Source organism: Podospora bellae-mahoneyi, chromosome 7 (genome assembly GCF_035222275.1).
Source record: "Podospora bellae-mahoneyi strain CBS 112042 chromosome 7, whole genome shotgun sequence".
Lineage (NCBI taxonomy): Eukaryota > Fungi > Ascomycota > Sordariomycetes > Sordariales > Podosporaceae > Podospora > Podospora bellae-mahoneyi.
In genome coordinates this window covers 2629362-2650405 of record NC_085886.1, presented here as the reverse complement: position 1 = coordinate 2650405, position 21044 = coordinate 2629362, and the positions used below count along the sequence as shown (strand labels likewise).

General features: G+C 50.5%; 8 protein-coding genes and 1 non-coding gene across 9 annotated transcripts; 4 read left to right on the top strand and 5 right to left on the bottom strand.

Moving 5' to 3' along the window:
* Positions 1-5696: 5696 nt before the first annotated feature.
* PDX1 (pyridoxine biosynthesis protein) lies at positions 5697-7505 on the bottom strand. Its single transcript, XM_062882504.1, has 2 exons — positions 7164-7505; positions 5697-7103 (listed from the first exon to the last, which is right to left on the bottom strand). The coding sequence occupies exons 1-2, from the start codon at positions 7240-7242 to the stop codon at positions 5863-5865; spliced, it is 1320 nt and encodes a 439-aa protein (XP_062728553.1). The 5' UTR covers positions 7243-7505; the 3' UTR covers positions 5697-5862.
* On the top strand, positions 7453-8776 carry QC761_709510 (uncharacterized protein; the record flags this gene model as incomplete). Its single annotated transcript, XM_062882503.1, has 2 exons — positions 7453-7691; positions 7757-8776. The coding sequence occupies exon 2, from the start codon at positions 7757-7759 to the stop codon at positions 8774-8776; it is 1020 nt and encodes a 339-aa protein (XP_062728552.1). The 5' UTR covers positions 7453-7691.
* On the bottom strand, positions 8219-11022 carry cbp3 (Serine carboxypeptidase 3; the record flags this gene model as incomplete). The annotated part of the gene is made up of 2 exons (XM_062882501.1): positions 8219-10469; positions 10527-11022. 2 exons carry the CDS (start codon positions 11020-11022, stop codon positions 9892-9894), a joined length of 1074 nt encoding a protein of 357 aa, XP_062728550.1. The 3' UTR covers positions 8219-9891.
* On the top strand, positions 9186-9791 carry QC761_709500 (uncharacterized protein; the record flags this gene model as incomplete). The annotated part of the gene is made up of 1 exon (XM_062882502.1): positions 9186-9791. The coding sequence occupies one exon, from the start codon at positions 9186-9188 to the stop codon at positions 9789-9791; it is 606 nt and encodes a 201-aa protein (XP_062728551.1).
* A 165-nt stretch (positions 11023-11187) lies between the features above and the next one.
* Positions 11188-11261, bottom strand: QC761_0109640. Its single transcript has one exon. It is a non-coding gene; the product is annotated as a tRNA-Val (tRNA).
* A 158-nt stretch (positions 11262-11419) lies between these two features.
* Positions 11420-12959, bottom strand: CEM1 (Mitochondrial beta-keto-acyl synthase; the record flags this gene model as incomplete). The annotated part of the gene is made up of 3 exons (XM_062882500.1): positions 12410-12959; positions 11634-12356; positions 11420-11581 (listed from the first exon to the last, which is right to left on the bottom strand). Exons 1-3 carry the CDS (start codon positions 12839-12841, stop codon positions 11420-11422), a joined length of 1317 nt encoding a protein of 438 aa, XP_062728549.1. The 5' UTR covers positions 12842-12959.
* Positions 12960-13042: 83 nt separating this feature from the next.
* Positions 13043-16392, top strand: QC761_709470 (uncharacterized protein). The gene is made up of 4 exons (XM_062882499.1): positions 13043-14762; positions 14824-15238; positions 15297-15502; positions 15564-16392. The coding sequence occupies exons 1-4, from the start codon at positions 13462-13464 to the stop codon at positions 16291-16293; spliced, it is 2652 nt and encodes an 883-aa protein (XP_062728548.1). The 5' UTR covers positions 13043-13461; the 3' UTR covers positions 16294-16392.
* A 1527-nt stretch (positions 16393-17919) lies between these two features.
* QC761_0109610 (uncharacterized protein) lies at positions 17920-18283 on the bottom strand (the record flags this gene model as incomplete). The annotated part of the gene is made up of 2 exons (XM_062873206.1): positions 17920-18119; positions 18262-18283. 2 exons carry the CDS (start codon positions 18281-18283, stop codon positions 17920-17922), a joined length of 222 nt encoding a protein of 73 aa, XP_062728547.1.
* A 1158-nt stretch (positions 18284-19441) lies between these two features.
* Positions 19442-20477, top strand: QC761_709460 (uncharacterized protein; the record flags this gene model as incomplete). The annotated part of the gene is made up of 2 exons (XM_062882498.1): positions 19442-19705; positions 19770-20477. 2 exons carry the CDS (start codon positions 19442-19444, stop codon positions 20475-20477), a joined length of 972 nt encoding a protein of 323 aa, XP_062728546.1.
* Between the last annotated feature and the right edge of the window lie 567 nt (positions 20478-21044).

Below are 21044 nucleotides of genomic sequence, written 5' to 3'. Positions count from 1 at the left end.
GTAACGTAGTCAATTACGTTAATTCTGATGTTATACGAGGGAGAATTCCTAGGGAGTACGGCAAAGCCGGACATAGTAGTTTAGATTCTACTATTCATGTAATAATTTTATTAATAGTAAATTAAAATTGTCAATTTAACATATCCTGAACTAACATCTTATCTAGAACTTTTAAATATTCTTATTTTTAAAGTCTATTATTCTTATAATATTTCTATAATTTTTATTTACTAATATTTATTACTTTCCTAATATTTTTATTATTATTAAATATAAACTTAATTTTTTAAGTTATACTTTTTATGTTATTTTTATAATAATATTAAATTTGAATCGTAAAGTTTTTTTAATGAATCTTTTGCGCATTTTTAATATCAATGAAATTTTAAAATTTAATAATTTTATTAACTAATATATCATCAGTAATTATGAATATTAAGATTTTCTATTACAAATTAAATTATTTAAATATACTTATATCATATTAAAATTGATTTCCAGGAGGCTCATTTTACAGTGAATACTACTGTAATATTTTGTAGTAGCATCCTTAGCAAAAGCGTTATATACTGTAAAAGTATTTTATAAACTACCTACTCGGTATTTACTCAGCATCTACTACGTGCCCTCCTGGCACTTCCATGGTACCTATCTGATATCTACCTAATATCTATTTAATATTACATAAAGTATTTACTTAGTGGAGTAAGCTACTGCAAAGCTGTATATCTGCTGCTATAGTAGACGGAAATAGCTTAAATATAAAATTTAAGTTTATTTAAAGCCCTATAAATGCCTAGTATAATTTGTGAGTTAACTAACCCATAATAATCTATACTCTCAGTAAGCCGGTAGCCAAAATTTGCTTTATTTCGTATAGCTGTGAGTATATTTTTAGTAGAATATAGCTGAATTTTAATTTGTGAAGCTGAACTTTAGTTTATTTGCTCGTTATAGTGTGCGAGGCTCTATAAGGCCGTCGGAAAGTATATAGTAGAGGTTAAGTACAAGCTGCCTACAAAGTTATATGTTGGTATATAGTAAATAAATTATTTTAAATATAGAAAGTTGTTTTGTATAATTCTGTTGGTCAAGGCTGTAAAGCGCTGTAGCTGTACATGTTAATAGTGAGCTATATAGGGCCCACGGGCATATATAGAGCATAATCTTTACTACTTTTTAATGGTTATTAAAGGTTAAATTAATAGTTTTTTTAAGTATAATTATTAAATATCTTATTAATAAATAGTTTTACAATAATGATAATATAGTTATAATTGCTTTGAAAAAACCACTTTACAATAATAATTTAATTATGAAATATGAAATATAGTATTAATTGTATCAATTCTAGTATTATGTAAAGGAGAGTTTTTAGGTAGTACTGTGAAGCTAGACTTAGTAGCTCAGGTCTTACTGCTAAGGTGATAATTTTGCTAGCAGTGGGTCAGGATAACCAAATTTAACACATCCCCAGAAAATGTGTACTTTTTCACAGTGTAAGCGAATGTTGAAGGGAACCAAAGTTGGGTCAAAAACCCCCACACGGAGAGCCGAATGGGACGGTGAAGGGGGAATAGTGTGTGTGGTTCGCTTCCATCCTGGCACACGGACCACAAGGGAATCAGATATTCAACACCACCACCACCACCACCACCACCACCACGAGGCCAGACATTCTCGCTTCCATCCTGTGTCCATCAGGTATGTGCTTTGTTAGCTCCTCAAGAAAGAAAACGGCACATTAGGCGCGCACGCGCCCGCGCGGGGTAAATGGGATTGACAAAGAAATGATACGCCAATTCCTACCTACCCACCTCTTGTCTTCCCCTCACCGCTCCTCTTGGTTGCAAATCTTTTTCCATGTGGTTATATGCCGGCGGCGCTTCGACAAGAAAAGGAGGGGTAAATGCACACACAGGCAGCACAAAACATGGGATTTTTTGGTCTTGGTAAGTAGCTAGGGATCAGCAAGACGGCCGGAGGTTTTGCACCATAAGGTACTTACTTACCTACCTTGACTACTGCAGAGAATGTCTTTCCCCGAGGGGGCTATCTATTTGTGAGGTTGTAGCGCAGTAGCTTCATGTTTCGTTTCCTTTCGCGAAGGAAGGGAGGGATCGTTTGACCCCTCACTTGTTCTTTTTGATGGTATCGATATGTGGTGGGAGAACAGATCAAATAGCGGTCTGAGAACATCCTATCCTACCCTACCCTGCCTGCCGGTGCTGAAGAGTAAGAAGTCCTCGCCATGGGCTTGCAGTTGGTTCTTGCCGTAGCCGGAGGGTTACACTACATGATATCTCCCTTGGTCTTTTTCCCTTCGAATCCCTCTGTACATTAACACCGACGAGAATCTTGCCTTTTTGGGGGGCTGGTTTTCATGGAGGGGCAAGGTAAGATCACTTTGTTTTTTTTTTGCCTGCCTTCCCCCTCATCGGGAGGGGCTGGGGGTCAAAGTGCTTGCATGAGGGATTGTGTATCAGTAAGTAACATCAACTCAGAGGCATGATTATGTGCATACACATGTATGTACGGTGCTTGAAATTTTTTTTCTTTATCTCATATCATCTTGTTTGCGCGGTTGAGCTCGAGGTTGGTTGTTTCTCACCGCTTAGGTCTTCGCTGGAATATTTTTCATACCCTTCGCAACGCCACCTCGGAGGAAGAATGAAAAGGATGGGCGCACAGCATACACACCTTCAAAAGGAGGGGGAAGATCTGGAGGGGATGGACGGGATGGAGGAGGAGTGGGAGAGAATGATTGCCTCCGTCTCCCCGGCTGGATACTAGGAATCACAACCTGGACCGGAGCATGGGGGTTATTGCCGAAATCGGGGTCGGAGAACTCGGGAAACACGGGATAGATGTAGATTGATTGACCTGTGGGTAGCTGCTGTGATGGGGATGATCATGGACCCTGAGGTGATCATGGGCGCGGGTTTGGGGGCGGGGAAAAGGGCTAAGGTAGGTAGGTATGTTACGCAGATATTGGGAGCTGCATGTGTGGATGGACTGGGGTGGCGGTATGCATGAGTGAGAAAGGGTGAAGAAGGAGACTGCGGCGCGGGCTGTTTGAGCTATCGTGGGTAAGGTAGGTCAAGAAGAAGATTAAGGTGAGTCTTTGCAAGTATGTCTTGGTTCAACGTGGTCTGGTTGTTGGAGGCCCTGGCCTGGACCGCATCTGTCAGAGCTGAGCGGTTAGAATGATGTGCTGTTCACAGGGTCTGTCTTGTACAACTATTAGCCGAAACATGTCTGTGTTGAAGGGTTTGGTGGTTGACGCCTTCATGTTGGGTAAGGTAAGACGTTGCCTGCTGCCTCCTGCCATCTGAACTCATGACTGCGGGATGACAGTTGTGCGCTGAGTCTCCTCTGAATATTGGATATTCAATGGGTCGTCGAGTCGGGGATACTGTCACTGCATAGTTGGTTTGGTGCGGTGGAAGCGATGACCACATGGAGCATATGTCGCCCATTGCGCCGTGTATTTGTGGCCTCGTTGTCCGTTGTTGGACATAGGGCACATGGCGCACCGCACATGATGTCAGCTGGCCAAGGAGAGGATTGACATCTTGTAATCCAGCGGTGTCGGTCATCTAGTTGTTCAACATGAACCCCTGAGTATCTGCCGCTGGATAGATTGCCCCTTTTCTCGAGCAAGCTGGCTATTTGTGTACGTGGGCTGCAGACATATGTCGTTGACCCGGATTGTGGCGACTGTGCCATTGATAAGTTACACCTGCTAATATGAACCTCGTTGCTCTCCGTTAGAAAGAGGCGATGGCTCAACTGATCAGTTGGTAGACTGATTGTCGATCTCGCATGAAATTTAAAGTGATAAGCTTACAGCTGTAAGAGAAAAGACAATGACAGGCGGTCCCGGTACACTAAAAACTATCCTGTTGCGCGAGCATAAGGACACCAGCGACGCCAACCGCTTGACCGACGTTAGCTTCTCGAGGCGAGAGCTGCTCCTTCCTCACCACAACCCCCCGCCCCCCTCCCCTCCATCAACCATCTCCACCCCATCCAAAGAGGAAGCAGCTACTCCCATAACTTTCCCCTCGTAGCCAGCAACTTCATCGTCCTCCCCAACAAATCCAAGAGCTCTACCACATTAGCTAAGCGGTAGGTGGCTCTGTCCCCCCTCAGCCACCACCACAGATGTCAAAATATCACAGGTTCGATTCCTCTCATGGAAAAAAACATCATGTAATTACCTGGTCAGCTACTTATGGTCCAGGATAACACGATGTATCATCAAATCATCAGCAATAGCTCTGGATTTGATCAACCCAGTTGAGCTATATGACTGAGAAAGAAAATAGCAGGGCCCCCCAGACTTTGTTTTTGGGTGTTGCCGTTCTGCCCTCAGCATGTCTTCGGACTGAGGTCCGGGTGTTGCCGTTGTGCTCAGCACGACCCTGGAATCTGTTCCAGGTGAGCAATCGTGCAATGAATGGGTTGGGTCACTTTGGGGGGGATGGGATTGCCTGCTTGCTTGGTTGGCGCCTGTGGGTTGATGAGTTCTTCTTCTTGATCTTCCAGGCAGACTCTCAAATATCTATTAAACACATGTTGGCCAGCTAGGTCGGGAGATGCTGATGAGTCTACCTTGGACTTAATCAGTCTAGAGGAAATTAGAATTGGGTGGTCTAGACTTAGTGGGGTTGGTGCAATGGAGCTGGATCACCTACGCTCAATCTTGTAGACAAATTAGCACTTGGTCTCTTGTCATAGACAATACTGCAGCTGGCAGGTTGCCTGGCAACTCTCATAAAGATGTGGAATGATGAGTTCTTTTTTCTCTTGCGTTGTGTAAACTGCTCGCCTCAACTCTATCCATCGTCAAACTGTCCTCTCATTGATGATAGGCAACTATTCTTGTTTCCATGCTGTGGCAACGAGGTTGCGCGTAATCGAGGCGAGTACCCGACTCCAACACGGAGTTCAACAAGTACGGCAATGCCGGCTGGGAGGGTTGCTTTGTGCTTGTGTCAAAGCTGGTGTCAAAGTTGGACTTGTGAGCCGTTCCTCTCTACGTGGGGTTATGGGACTTGACAGCTAGGAATGAATCATATGCCTCTCCACCTCGAGAGAATATCGATCAAAGGATGGATACCCCCTAGGTCTGAACGGGCTTTTGAAAAGTGCCTTGGAAGGTTTAACATTGAGCAGGTTGTCTATTGTCTCGCAGGCGTCTCGAGTGACGAAGACACGAAAGATAAACGGAAGCAAGTGGAATCAAGCTGTCTTGGGCCCCTTCTTTCTCGGTTCCGACTTGAAGAGACAGTTTGATGAGGCAGGCGAAACGTGCCTTCTGTTCCCGTTGGCCGGTTTGACGAGACATGTCCCTGGGTTTGAGGTTGTTGCACGCGGTTGCTCGACTTTGGCGGGAATTAGGGGCAGAGGATGGATAGCCGGTGGCTAGTAGATCCTATCAGTAAGGGCAGATAAGGAAAATAATCGTGACAAGCAGCTAATGGAGCTGCGGTGTGGAGGAACGGTAACTTCTATCCCGTGATTGGAAAGGGTAACTAAAAGTAAATGGAGAGGACGATGGGTCGGAGACCGATATGTACCCAAGCTGGCAAATCTATTCATTAGCAGTTGAATTTGAAAGTCTGAAAATGAGTGCCGACGGAAGTCTTAGATCAACGAGCATAAGAGCCGGATTACGGAAGAAATAAAAGTGGCCAGTCATATATGTCCATTCATACATTCTACACATATCAAAGTTAACCAGTAAGCACGCAAAACACGCCCATGGATAAACACATCTATACTTGTCCCGTTTCATCATGCTAAACTCCAACACAACCATCCTTTTGAAAACGCAAAATAAAGAAGAGTTTGTAATCACAACACCAACCGCCCTGGCTCATTCTCCAACACCAGCTTCACTCTCTCCAAGAAGATCTTTGCTCTCTTCTCCTCATCTCTGGGGACCTGCAGGCTGAAAACGTTGGGTCCAACAGCCGACAAACCGGGGGACAACTTAGAGGCGGTGGCCTTGGGTTTGGGTGAAGGGCTGGCAGCCAGAATGTCAAAGATGTCCTTCTTCACAGGCGCAGCAGTAGGCTTGGGAAGGACAGCTCCCTTAGGAGTAAGGGAGCCTACCTGGGGAACGTAGGCACCCCTGGACACCTTGGCTCCACTGTGGGCCTTGTCTAGACCAAGGACCTGGTTGAAGAGCTCATCAGCTGTGGGTTGGTACCCCTTGGGCACCGGAAGTTCGTCGTTGGCCAAGTCGGTGGCGCGGGCGATGAACGTAGAGATAGGGAGGAAGATACCGAGGGAGTCGTTAATCTTCTTCTGGGCCTGGAGAACCGCTGACAAGGAGACGGGGAGAGTAACAGTGGCTTTGACGGGCGCCGGAGGAGGGGCAGGAGCGGCTTCCTTGGCGGACTTTCCAACAGGAGCAGGCTTCGCAGCAGCGACCTTGATGTTGCTCAAATCCAGGTGGGATTGCTTCTCGAATCGGGACTCAATCTTGGCAGGAATGTCGGCCTTGATTTTGCCGAGATAAGCCAGAACATCACCCTTGAGCAGACGTCCGTTGGGTCCGGTGGGGGTGATCTTCTTGGCTTCGGATTTGTCGAGGCCATTAACCTTCAAGAGGTGTTCGACAGATGGGTATAGGGGATAGGTCCTGTGGGTTGTCTTGTGCCCGGGCTTAACGGCGGCTTTGGGGGTGGAGTCGGACTTGGGTGGCTCGGCGGGTTCGGAGGGGTTTGGGGGAGCCGGAGTATAGGTATCCGGAGCTTCCGCAGCCTTGGTAGGTTGAGCGGAGACCTCGTCAGCGGGAATCTCGAGGGCGCTAATGTCATCACCTTCTTCGGCGACGACTGCTATCCGTGTGCCAACTTGTACACTCTTGCTTCCGTCGCCGTGCATGATCTTCATCATGATGCCGTCCTCCTGGGCTTCCACATCCATGGTCGCCTTGTCGGTTTCGATCTCGAGGAGCACATCGCCGGCCTGAAACTTTTCGCCCTCCTTAATCTTCCAGCTCGCAATGTTGCCTTCGGTCATGGTAGGGGAGAGGGCGGGCATGGTGAAGTTTTGAGCCGCAAGGGCGGCGGCCGATGTTCGGAAACCTATATGAGGGCATATTAGTGACGCGGGCTTTTGCTGTGCTCAAGCTCAACAGAACGGACTTTTAACTGTGACATCCTGCTGCAGTCTTCTGGTGGCCAGGCGCGCAGACACGCGGCAAGCAGCCGCAAAGGATGCCATGATGATGACGACGATGCTGGTGGACTCCGACGAGGTTGCGAACGTGGGGACCTTTCAAAGGGTCTCGAAGAAGGGAGCTGGGATTATGTATCCAAAGTGCCAGCTTCAAGAACGGTTGGGGAGCCACCAAAAAGCTTGGGCCACCTGCGACTAAACATTTTTGATGGATCCAGTCGACAGCTTCAAGGGCCAGGGTCCAAGGAATGCGACCGAGAAACCCACTTCCTCCCACGCCGTCGACCCCCATGTTCCTTGTTTGTCACCTCAGCTCGGGAGAAGCCGTCCCGCATCTAATCGTAATCTAATCTCTTTTATCGCAACTGACGCCAAGCTGCACCTGTCGCCGAAACATTGCGCCGGCACCGACATTTTTTGGCTGGTGCCGTAAAGTGACAAGGCCTCTACATCATCGTGTAAGTGGCCAGCCAATTGCACCGCCTTTACTCAAGGTATGATATAGCTTCTAGATTTCAGGAAACTAATACAAATAATATCCGAACTAATATCTCCTTAGATGGCCTCCTTCTCCCGAGGCCTGCCGGCTCAATGGCACTTCTTCACCCTTCGCCAAACCCAACTCTCATCCTGCAAATGCACACCACCACCCCTCCAAACCCGCTTCTTCACCACCTCCCTCCGCCTCCTGAAGAAAGCCCCTAAACCAAAAGTCCCTACACCACCAGCCCCCAGACCCTCCCTCCTAGTAAAACCAACCCAATCAGTCCCCAAACCCTCCATCTCCCCCCTCCTCGCCTCAACCCGCGCCCCTCCCTCCTCCTACGCCAACATCATCGCCCAAAAACCCCGGACCCTCCTCTATGAATCCCCCTCCCACCTCTGGTTCCGCACCGGCTGCTTTGCCTCAGGCATGTTCTGCATCTCCTACTCCGTCTACCACTACTGGACCATCCAGCTCCACCCCCCCGAAGGCCTGGCATGGTGGATCCCCCACGCCTACGGCGTCATCTGCCTCGCCATGGCCGCCATGGCAACCTACTTCATCATGGGCACCGGCCGCATCATCAAGACCATCACCGCCGTCTCCTCCTCCTCCTCCTCCCTCGTCAAAGCAGCCGCCAAACCCTCCGGCCAGGGTCCCCTGTACATCGAAGTAACCACCCAGAGGATGTTCCCCTTTCTGAAGCCAAAGAAGAAGCTCTACATGCCTCACGAGATTGAGCTGCCCTTCCGGATGAGCAGCATGTTTGAGTACAACAAGCGGATCGGCGTTGCGGTCGAGGAGCCGTTGAGCGTGGCTGAGCAGGTCAGGAGGCAGAGGGCCGCTATTGAGGCGGCCAAGAAGGAGAGGGAGTACACCATGAACCATCTCCTCACCGCTCCGTTCAGGGACGCCAAGAAGGCTTTCAAGGGAGTGTGGCCGGGCATTGTGAGGTCGTTCAGCAGGGAGGGCTTCACCAAGATCGTGGTTGGTGGGGTGACGTACAAGTTGGACACGACGGGTGGGTGGGCGTTGGATGACGGGAGGGCGATGGATAGGTTGTTGCCTATTAGGCCGAATTCCGTGAATCCATAAGCTGGTGTGTGAGGTGGGGAGATAGAAAATTGTATCAACACACTTGTATATATAGTTGATCTTTGCATGATAGCCTGGGTCAGCTGAAATGCAAATCACCAGATTCAAGAAGCATGGAAATCAACTCGTCAAAGCTCTGAACAAAAGCTCATAACCTCCATAATCACCTCGATGTCTTGCAGAGCACACATCTGTTCAACTTTGTATCCATCCATAACGCTCACCTAACCTCCCCGAAAAGTTGTCATCTCAAAGACACCACCAGCCAATCACACCACCCCATTTCACACCTTTTTCTCCCGCTCCACATTTTCTCGTTCCTCGTGCACCTGATTCATTCCACACGACCTTTCACCCGTCCCGACCTCAACCCCCAAACATATCATTTCTCTTACAAAACAGCCAAAATATGAGAGAATTAACCCTCATCCTCGCCTCCACCCCCAAAATGGGCATCGGCCTCTCCGGCACCCTCCCCTGGCCCTCCCTCAAGAAAGAAATGGCCTACTTTGCCCGCGTCACCAAACGCTCCCCTTCCCCCAGTGTTCAGAACGTCGTCATCATGGGACGCAAGACATGGGACTCCATCCCGGCAAAGTTTCGCCCTCTGCCAGACAGGTTAAATATAGTTGTCAGTCGTTCCATCGGGGGGGTTGAAAAACGGGAAGACAAATCACTCTGGGCTGGATCTCTGGAAAAGGCGCTGCAGTGGGTTAGGGAGGACGGGAAGGGGGAAGCGGGGAGGGTGTTTGTTATCGGTGGGGCGGAGATCTATAAAGCTGCGCTCGGGTTGAGAGAGACGAGGCGGATTTTGTTGACGAGGGTGGAGAGGGAGTGGGAGTGTGATGCTGTTTTCCCGTTGGAGCTCAAGGAGGGAGGGGAATGGCAGAGGGTGGAACAGCAAAAAATGGATGAGTGGGTTGGGGAGGAGGTGCCCAGGGGACGACAGGTGGAAAAGGAGGGGACAGACGACGAGACGGGGTATGAGTTTGAGATGTGGGAGAGGGTTGATTAGGCTCACGGCACGGAACGTATAACGATGGCGGTTTTTGTACTGTGTTGGTCGGCATATAATACATTCCATATATCGTACACTCCCCCCGCCTTCTTTCCCCTCAAGAACCAAACCTCGACCCTTTCACCCCTTCCTTCACAGCCGGCTCACTACTGCTCAACCCCTCCGCATCCATCAGCCCCTTCACCTGCGAACTCGGCACGTCCACCCCCCTCAACTCGGCCTTCACACCCCCCCACTCATCAAACACCCTCTTCCCCTTCATCACCAAATCCTCCTCCCCCTTATGCGCCAAATCCGCCATCCCCCTCCTCATATACCCCACCGCCGCCGCCAACCTCCTCACGTCCACATTTTCGTCAGCCTTGTACAAATTCCTCCAAACCGCCCCGGCCAAAACAGCATCGCTATCCTTGGCCAATGCCTCATCATACGCCAGCACCAACCCCCTCCACTGCACAAACAAATCCTTCAGATACTTCTGCCTAATCACCCTCGACGTGAGATTATGCACCAGATCCATCTTTGCCTCCGCCTCGTAAAAGAAATGGTTTACAAGCCCGTCCTGAAAGGTCGTTTGTTGGATCTTGGGCATGTCGCGGAAGCGGACGACGAGGAGGTACATGTGTAGCATGGTGACCTGGGACCATGTACTGAATGTTGGTAGTAGTCCCATTTCTGTCCATCACATTAGCATGTAGTTGGGTTGGTGGGATAGAAGGGGGGAAACAAAACCCTCATGCCAGACACCCCCCTTGGCAGAACCTCCCTCCCCACCACCACCCCCGCTCCTCCCAATCTCCTCCCCGTCGGGAGTGTGCTTCAGCTTGGACGCCTTCCTGTCTTCGGGGTCGATGGTGTACTCTGCCTGGGCGGCGCAGGCTTTGTGGAGCTGCTCGGTGGCTTGGTAGATCATGTAGGACCTGCCCGTGGTCTGGGCTATGCCGGTTTTTTTGAGGATCTCGGCGAGGGAGATTTGGGGTTTGGGGGTGGTGTGGAGGGGTCTTTTGGTGGTGCTGCTACATGGTGATGCTGGGGAGGAGACTGCTGCGCGGGCGCATTGTGAAGAGAGAATTCTGCTTGTTTGGGTGGATGTTGGGTGTATTTGACCTAGTATCGAGATTGGTCGCCTTGATAGGCTGGCGCGACAGCAACTTGAGGTCGCCATTATTGTGTTTCTAAGGGTTTGTTGCGGAGGGAGGGATATGGGAGCTTCCAAGCTCAACGTCATGGAGCTCAAAGGAGCTTTGATTCGAAAAAAGTTGTCTTGGCGTTGGAGGGAGCTTTTGTTGATAAGGGTTAGGGTCGACAATGTAGGGATATCCAGGGGAATAGTTTCAACCAGGGGGGCAAAAAGAGAAGTTTGCGGGATTTATGAGTCCTGCCGAAATGGTTCTGATTTCGTCCAGGCTCGAACTGGAGACCTTCAGTGTGTTAGACTGACGTGATAACCAACTACACCACGAAACCATTTGTTGCTGTTGGGGTTGAGTGGCGGAAAAGTCATACATGATGCAGTGGCTTGAAGCTTGGACAATGTGAGGGTGAGATATTTGTCTCGAACAAAAGAAGAGGACGTCTCACACTTGAATTCATTTGTGTAATTGTTACAGTTTTGTATTATGCAGTTAGTCCAGCTGGGAAAATACCAGCGAGGCATTGGTTCCTCCGAAGCCGAAGCTGTTTGACACGGCCACCTTGACCTTCTTCTGCTGCGCTTCGTGGGGAACAAAGTTGAACTGTGGTCCAACATCTGGTCTCTTCAGGTTCAATGTGGGCGGGACGACGTTCTGAAGTTGTCAGTTTGTACGTAAGATAGGTGTCTGGACAGGGAGAACTTACGTCTCGAATGGCAAGAATGGAAAAGACAGCTTCGATCGAGCCAGCCGCTCCAAGCAAATGTCCAATCGCCCCCTTGGTGCTGCTCACAGTAACTTGACTCTCGTTCTCCATACCTTGTTCACCCATCATCAAGGACCGGATGGCGGCAGCCTCGGCGACATCGCCAGTTGGTGTTCCGGTGGCGTGAGCATTGATGTAGTCCACCTCCTCTGGCTTCAGTCCAGCATTTTTCAGAGCCCTCTTCATAGCTGCCAGAGCTCCTGATCCGTCTCCCCTCGGCGCTGTCACATGGTGAGCATCTCCGCTGCATCCATATCCCCTAATCTCAGCCAGAACGTTGGCCCCTCTGGCTTTGGCATGCTCGAGTTCTTCAAGCACAAGAACAGCTGCCCCCTCACCCACCACGAAGCCGTCACGCTCCGCATCAAACGGCCGAGAACTTGCTCTAGGATTGTCGTTAAATGCCCGAGACAGTGATTTCGACCTCCCAAAGCCGGCAAAGGTCAGTGGATGGATACATGATTCGGCACCACCAGCAACCATGACATCAGCGTCACCAAAGGCGATGAATCTGGATGCATCTCCAATGGAATGTGCGCCCGTGGTGCATGCTGTGGTGGCTGCATGGTTTGGTCCGCGAAATCCATACTGCATGGCGATATGACCGGCTGCTAGATTGATCAAAATCTTGGGGACGAACCATGGCAACACCTTTTTGTAGCCCTACAAATTACATTCAGCCGTTGTTCTATCCATGGGGATGGGAAGCTACATACATCTCTCTCAAAGTCAACACTCGTCTCATACATATCGTGCAGGTTTCCTATCCCACTTCCCAGACAAACACCAGTGGCATCAAGCTCTTCCTGTCTTGTTGGCTTCCACCCCGCGTCCTTGAGGGCCATGTCTGTCGCAGCAACAGCATACTGCGCAAAAGTCGACATTCGCCTCTGCTCCGAAGCCTTGAAGTAATCATCTGCCCGCCATAGTTCATCTGTCTTGAACCTGCTGTGGCTTCCGTCAGCAGGCGGCACTGGGACAATGCCGGCCACTGTGCTTGGAAGCCCGTTCCATTTGAGGTCTTGAAGGGAACGGTGGGCGAGACTGACGAGTCCCGACTCGGAAGCCAGCAAACGCCGCCATGTTGACTCGATACCGGCGCCGAGAGGGGTGATGGCACCCAGGCCTGTTACTACAACACGGCGCATGATCGGTCCATCTCTGTCTCTCGTAGAAAAAAGTGTGTGATCAACAAATGATTGATCAAATGCAGAAACAATTCATGGGACGTCGGCGCCCAGGAAAGCTAGACTGGATTAAGGTTAGTGCTATCGGGTAGCTTAAGCGGCTCAGCTCCAGGGGCCCCTGTCCGAAGCTGTTGCGACGGGGGAATTGTGGGGACAAAGGCCGTTCGGGGCGCCACCTGGCCGGAAAGCGCCTTGAATAAACTACACCTTGGCTCTTATATATCATCAAAATACTGCTGTTTTCAATTGTTTTTTGAAGCTTAGAGCGAAGCGTTTATTTACTTTCTTTCGATTGATCTGGCATATATACTGAGCTACACGAACCCGGGGAACGTTTCACCTTATGCCAACGCCGAGTACACGCCTCCTTCCTGAATTCGATTCATTCGGACCCTGTTGACAATATCTGTCTGCTCTTTGTTTCATTAAACCTCACAGCCTTGCAATTGATGACTTTAGAAGTGATGAGCTTATGAAAAGATCTGACCAGACGAAAACACTCATCTCACTCAACTGACCGGTCATGACCTAATTTGTACCCGTCTTGTCGCCCTGCCCCTCCACCGGGACGAGAGCTCACCATGGCCGATCAATCTTCTTCAGAACCATCCGTCGCTGTCCCTGAACAACGTCTCCTCGCAGACGAACCAGATTCGGACCATGATATCACCCCCAAAGCAACACCGGGTCCTTCCCAGAGCCGTGAACCCCCAGAACCATCCTCTCCCCGGAGCCCGGTAGCTCGCCTCAAGGAATCCCTCAACAAAGCTCGCCCCGCGCTCTTCGGCGACCACCTCACAAACCCCTTCAAGTACGATGATGACGACAATACCTCGGAGAACGAGCTGTTGCTAGACCCCAACCTGCCCGCCAATTACGAAGACCGTCACCGGCCTTTGCCCCGGCACCCACCATCATCTGTCCGCTCTCACAAACGCCCTTCCCACGATGACGGGGACGCAGCCGACGCCTTGGAGCTCGACTCGCTCAACTCTCAAGACCCACTAGAGACGTCCGACCACGAAGAAGAAGTCGAGAACTCACCCTACCCCGAGGTCCGCGCTGCTGTCTCACCATACGATGACCCAACGCTACCATGCAACACCATCCGTGCCTGGACCATTGGCCTCTCGCTCATCTTTCTCGGCGCAAGCATGAACACCCTCTTTTCTCTTCGCTCACCATCCATCTCGTTGGGTGCCCTCATCGCCCAGGTCATTGCGTGGCCGCTGGGTCACGGCTGGGCAAGATTTGTCCCCGACTATCATGTCAAGATCCCGTTTGTCAAGCAGAAACTCCGTCTCAACCCCGGCGGATTCAATATCAAAGAACACGCCATCATTGTCGTCATGGCGAGTGTTTCTTTTGGTGTTGCCTACGCTACTGATATTATTCTCGCTCAAAAGGTGTTTTACAAGCAGGATTTTGGGCTGATGTGGCAGCTCCTCTTGACCATCTCAACCCAGAGCCTGGGGTATGGGATCGCGGGAATGATGAGACGGTTTTTGGTCTATCCAGCCGGCATGATCTGGCCTGGGAACTTGGTTAGTGTTACGCTTCTGAATGCCATGTACGAGGAAGAGGAAACGACAGGGGGAGAGGGAGATGGGACGGTGCATGGCGGGAAAGGGGTGGGTGTAGGGGGGAGTATGCCTAGGTATAGGTGGTTTTCGGTCGTGACGGCGGTGGCATGCGTGTATTATTTTGTGCCAGGGTTTTTGGCGCAGTTTCTGAGCAGCTTTGCGTTTGTTACTTGGACGGCGCCCGAGAATGCGGTGGTGAATCAGTTGTTTGGATACAGTACTGGGCTGAGTCTGTTGCCCATTACGTTTGACTGGACGCAGATTAGTGGGTTTGTCGGGAGTCCTTTGATTCCGCCTTGGTAGGTCTTGTTCTGTGTCGGTGTGGAAAAAAAGGGGGTTGCTGACGAGAAATGGGGACAGGCACGCGATAGCAAATACCATGATCGGTGTGCTGACGTTCTTTGTGTTCCTGGCAGCGACGCTGCACTATAGCGGGGCGTGGTACTCGTGGTACTTGCCAATGAGCGACTCGAATACGTATGACAACACGGGGAAGCAGTATGATGTTTCGAGGGTGCTGTCGCCAGACTATAGGTTGGATGAGGAGGCGTATAAAAATTATTCGCCTCTGTTTTTGAGCACCACGTTTGCGCTGTCGTATGGGTTGTCTTTTGCGGCGATCACGAGCTTGATTGTGTATACGTACTTGCACCATGGGAAGACGATTTGGAGGCAGTATAAGAGCAGTACGACGGAGAAGGCGGATATCCATATGAAGCTGATGAGGAGGTATAAGGAGGCGCCGACGTGGTGGTATATGAGTCTGTTTGGGCTGGTATGTTTACCTTTGTGTGGTTTGAATATGTGGAAAGTGCTGACTTTCTGGAAAACAGATGCTTGGACTCGGCTTCTTGACCGTGTTGGCATGGCCGACGAACATGACTTGGTGGGCGTTCTTGTTGGCGGTCTTCATCTCCTTCGTCTTCTCGTTACCAATCGGTATCATCCAGGCTGTGACAAACAACCAGATTGGCCTGAATGTTCTGACGGAGTTTGTCTATGGGTATATCCAGCCTGGACGCCCATTGGGTCTCATGATGTAGGTTTTTATTTTATTTCCTGTCGTGCTCCTAAAAACTGGACACTAATATACTACACAGCTTCAAAACCTTTGGCTACATCACCATGTCCCAAGCCCTCACCTTCGTCTCCGACCTCAAATTCGGCCACTACATGAAGATCCCACCCCGCACCATGTTCATGGCCCAAGTCGTAGCCACCACCTTCTCCTGCTTCGTCCAAGTCTTCACCCTCAACTACGCCCTCAACTACATACCCGGTGTCTGCACCCCCACCCAACCAGAACACTTCAGCTGTCCCGGAGGAAAAGTCTTCTTCTCCGCCTCGGTCATCTGGGGTCTCATCGGCCCAGCCAGGATCTTCTCCCCCGGACAAATCTACTCCTCCCTCTTCCTCTTCTTCATCCTCGGCGCCGTCACACCAGTGGTGATTTATCTCCTCGCCCGACGACGCCCAAAGTCATGGTTACGCTTCCTCATGGCACCACTTATCTTCGGAGGAGCGGGCTCGATCCCACCGGCTACGCCATTGAACTATCTAAGCTGGGGGATTGTAGGTTTTGTGTTCCAGTATTGGATCAAGAAGAAGCATTTTGGTTGGTGGTCGAGGTTGAATTTCTTGACGTCTAGTGGGTTGGACTTGGGGCTGGCGCTGGCAACGCTGGTGATCTTCTTTGTGTTTACGCTGAATGAGATTGATCCGCCGAAGTGGTGGGGGAACGAGGTTGTCACGGGCACGGTGGATTATAAGGGGACGGCGGTGCAGATGAGGGTTGGGGCGGGAGAGAGTTTTGGGCCTACGACGTGGTAGTAGTATAGTAGTGGGATACCTACACTTGGAAGCTATTCACATCCATGGAGTATAGACGCAGAGCTAAAGTCACCTCAAGAGGTGTGAGTGGAGCAGGCCATCGTCGATGTGATCGATCGATCAAATCTTTCCACATTTTCACCACCTGCATTATCTGAGACTTGTCTGTCTTCCTTGGCGGAATGGGGGAGATGGACCCGTGAAACACCAGGCTAGTCCCGTGATAAGGCATGCCTTGTAAACCTGGTCATGTGCCTCCTCCAGATATCAGATATCACCTTTTGAAGCTATTCCCAATTTTTGCATTCCATCCCAACCTTCACAATTTCCATACTCAAGTCCTGACTCAAGTCCTTCGGGGTTAAGAATCCCCTCCAAAAACTGGCTTACCCAACCAACCAACCAACCCCTGAGTAAGCGCCAAACTTCCATTAGCACCATTCATCGCCGCTACAGTAAATATCCCATAAGCAGAAACAATGCATTTCTGCTCTGTTTCCCCTTTCAGCCCTAAATGTCGTCAGGCAAAGACTCACGTGGCCGCCTACACAGCCTGCCAATCTCACTTGCAGGGCCTGTGTGTGTAAGCCAACACTTTTGATCAACAACCACCACCATCACATAGGTACTTTGCATCTTTCGGTCACCGAATCAGTCAAAGATGTCCTGAATTCTAAATCCCAAGACTTGACGTTTTCTTTCCCAATTGGCGAATTGGGCCCGGCAAAGAAAGGTGAGTCAAACCCCCAAGGTGTAAGTACCTATCTAAGCAGGGGTGTCTTTTTCCTTGACCGCTTCTCCTCCTAACTCCAAAATACGAGATATTCCTATCACCGCGCTGCTCCCTCTCCGTAATCGGACACTGGTATCGTTCTCCCGTCATTTTGTTTGTGCAGCTGTCAAGAAAAAAAAATGATTGATATAGTGGTATCTCGAAAAAAAGAAAAACAAAAGAAAAACAAAAGAAAAACAAAAGAAAAACAAAAGAAAAAAGGAAGAAAAAAAAAGGAAGAAAAGAATGCCATGTATGCCAACACAGAATGTTAGTTTTTCCATCCCCCATCAAACTTTTCTCTTCACCTTGTATAGCATTTCCGTCGATCCAGTCGACAATACTGACCGCCCAACGCAGGACAGATTCAACCTTTTTTCCCCGTGACAAACACAAGCGTCTGTACCCGCCTCTCCCCGTACCTATGTGCCAAGCACACCCTCCGGCATCAAGTCCGTGCCGTGACCGGGGCCTGCTCCCTATTGGACCATCACCGAGTTTCCTGTCTCTCCCTTTTTTGAACCTCACAGATGTCAAATATTTGAGCCGCATGCCGCGTTCCGGATTCTTCTTTTCACTCACTTTGCCAGCAAAGCCGACTCGGTATGGCGGCGTGCGAGGGCGTTTTCCTCGACCCCAACCCCCTTGTCCCTGCTCTCCCCAACAATCGCACTTTCACCGGCAGTTGCGTTCAAAAAGGGAGACTATCTCCGTCTTTTGGTGGTTGCTGACAAGGGGGGGTGTAGGATGATGGTCCGGCGCACCGGGTCCGAGCCGCCGCCGAGAGGCTGGGTCCGCTTGTCAAGGAAGGGAAAATGCAACCCTTTGATGGGCTTCTGGCGGTGTTCTTTTTTTTATTGGGTTGCTTTTGCCTTGGACTTGATGTCCGAGTGAGTTCGTCGGCCATGCAAGTTGATGATGATGATGATGATGATGATGATGATGATGATGATGATGATGATGATAAAGAGATCCAGCACCGAAAGAGGTGGTGAGTGTAAGTGGTGGTAGTAGTAACAGCCCCACAAGCCAAATCGGTCCTTGAGTGGCTCATCTTTTTCCAGAACAAAAGACGATCAGCCTCTAGAACGATCAACCTATGGGTAATTCTCGACGCTAGTGGTCCAAGAGCTAGCTGCAAGGCGGTCAAGAGGCTTTTCCAATCCTCGGGGGACACTAGCCAAGGGGTTGCTTACAGCTTGACAGTTGACACGCCATGCAGGACGGTGAGCCCGTCTCTTTTCTTTTCTTTTTCTTTTCTCATGTTTGACTCATGCATATGGCACTCTCCTTTTTTTTGTCTGTTCTCGATGTGTGTGTGTGTGGGTGTGTGATACGCTCCGAATGTGCCGGGGTTGATCACCACACGACATACATATGCCCTTCCGGCATTTGTTCCGTGTGGTGTGTGAAGCAACGTTGTCTGTCAGCCCAGCCCTGTTTGATGCAGGCAACCAGGGAAAATGGTGTCAGTTTTGGAAGGGTATCACACACACACACACACACAGACAGCAGTGACAGGCCGTCTTGTGGAACATCAGGTTTTGACACCTTGGACGGCTATATCGGTCTCAAAAGGACTGACTGACTGACTGACTGACTGACTGCTGTCATCGGAAACTCACGGGGTGATGAGCTGCCAGCTTGTGGTTTCTGGCTGGTAGGTAGATGAGGCGGTCGGTCAGTCAGTCAGTGCCCTTGGCGCCCGTTAGAATCAAGTCTTCATGCCTTGCTTTTTTTTCTTTTTTGTTTCTTTTTTCATTTTTTTTTTTGGCTTGCCATGTCTTGGTTCCACACTCCCGTCCGTTCCCGCACCGAGACCTTGACGGTCTTTTCACCGCTCGCTGAAACGGGTACCAACTCCTTTTTTTTTTCTTGGTAGGAGAAGACACAATCTCCCAAAAAAAAAAAAAATAAGGCCATTCTTGTCATGGCAAGGGAGGAGCAGCCATGATCTGATACGGCCGAGGGCTCAGGGGCCAAGTGTCCACACGGCGGTCAACGGGAAGGAAAGGAGCATTTCGTCCCGATGGACTGTTGTTGAGCGTGCCCAAATTCCAAGGGAGATGGTGACAACCCGGTATTTCTTTGCGTGGCAACAACCCCCCTGACGTGTAAGTACGCTGCGTAGTCCGAAGAGGCACAGTGTGACGTGCGACGACGGGGGAAACAAGAGTACACACCTCCCTCTCACCGACGGTTGTGAGGGAGTATATATCGGGCCCACGTTGCCCCCGATCCACTGCCTTTCCTTCTTTTACCTCAACTCCCTTACCATCGTCGAATTTCCCTGTCTCCCAGTCCTCGACTTGACCATACATCCCCCAGCACACAACAGCCCAACTTTGAACAAGCACAGAGCCATTTACCACCACCATGGGGCAAATGATTCCAGACCTCGCCGCCACCAGCAGGGCATCGACCACCAAGATCAAGCCAAACGGTATCCCCAACGGCATAAACACCGCCGGCAAGAAGTGCCAACACGACCCAACCTTCACCCAAAAGGTCATCGCCGCCACCGGCCCCAACGCCAACCCCAGACTCGCCCAGATATTCCCAAGTCTAGTCCGCCACCTCCACGACTTTGCCCGCGAAGTCAATCTCACAGTAGGAGAATGGAGCGCCGCCGTCGACTTCGTATGGTTAACCCCGCCTCCCCAATCCCAGCCTTTCACTAACACCGCCACCACCACCACCACAGCTGAACGACTGCGGCAAAATGTCCTCCGACCGCCGCAACGAAACCCAACTCCTCTGCGACATCCTCGGCCTAGAATCCCTCGTCGACGAGATCACCAGCAAACAGCTCGCCACATCCACCACCCAAACCCCCTCCGCCATCCTCGGCCCCTTCTACCGCAGCGACGCCCCCTTCCTCCCAAACGGCACCTCCATCGTCCAGGGCCTTTCCCCTTCGGTTTCGTGGTACGAGAAAGCCCTAGAGGACTCGGCCTTTTTATCCGGCAAGGTCCTCTCCACAGACGGCAAGCCGATCGAAAACGCCGTCGTAGACGTCTGGCACACTGCGCCGAACGGGCTGTACGAGCAGCAGGATTCTGACCAGCCAGAGATGAATTTCCGCGGGAGGTTCAGGACTGACCAGCAGGGGAGGTACGCGCTGTACGCGCTGAGACCGGTGCCGTATCCCATCCCGGATGACGGGCCGGCCGGGAGGTTGCTCGGGTTGTTGGATCGGCACCCGAACCGGCCGGGACATATCCACTTCATTGTTAGCGCCGAGGGGCATAGGACTTTGACGACGCAGTTGTATGACAGCCGGGATCGGTGGGTGGATGATGATGCTGTTTTTGCTGTCAAGGATGAGTTGGTTGTCAGGTTTGAGCCGAGGGAGGGGGATCCGGGGGCGAGGTGGGAGTTGGGGTACGATTTTATTCTGGGGAGGTGTTGAAGGGTTGAGTGGGGGTGGCAGCGATTGTATATATATATATATATATGTGTGTGTGTGTGTGTGTGTGTGTGTGTTTTGATCGACTGGGATTTCGGGCCATGGCGTTGGGGTTGGTAGACTGGTTGGCAGATGTAGATTATTTTGTTGAAGCAATTCAGATTGTGCTCTCGATAGCTCGCGCTATATGATGGTCGTGCCTGACCTGTTGCTCTTTTCCGTCCTTCAAGCGGGGACCATGCTGTTGGTCCACAGGTCGGTGGCGAATGCTGGATGGCCTGACTGACACTGCGGTCTTCTTCTCTTGCTCGAGTGTCTGTCATTGACGAGGATGTGAGTCGAAAGGTTGAGAGGTGATATACACAAAGGTCGATTCGACGCCAGGCTTATTTTAGGTATAGGAAAACCAAAAAAGACCAAAAAAAAAAAGAAAAAAAAAAACCAGTAGACATTATCTTTGTTTCTCGGGGTTGTCTGCTCTTCTTCCCACTCTCGACATCTTCATTTCTTTCCCATCCTTGTGGAACCAGTTTTCTCAGTATCTGCGGTCCCATGTGGGGTTATACTAGT

Coding starts and splice junctions, on each gene's coding strand:
- PDX1 (XM_062882504.1), bottom strand. CDS start 7,242: ATGGCATCCTTTGCGGCTGCTTGCCGCGTGTCTGCGCGCCTGGCCACC. Junction 7,104..7,163: donor GCAGGATGTCACAGTTAAAA/GTCCGTTCTGTT, acceptor GCCCTCATATAG/GTTTCCGAACATCGGCCGCC.
- QC761_709470 (XM_062882499.1), top strand. CDS start 13,462: ATGGCCGATCAATCTTCTTCAGAACCATCCGTCGCTGTCCCTGAACAA. Junction 14,763..14,823: donor AGTCCTTTGATTCCGCCTTG/GTAGGTCTTGTT, acceptor AAATGGGGACAG/GCACGCGATAGCAAATACCA. Junction 15,503..15,563: donor CGCCCATTGGGTCTCATGAT/GTAGGTTTTTAT, acceptor TATACTACACAG/CTTCAAAACCTTTGGCTACA.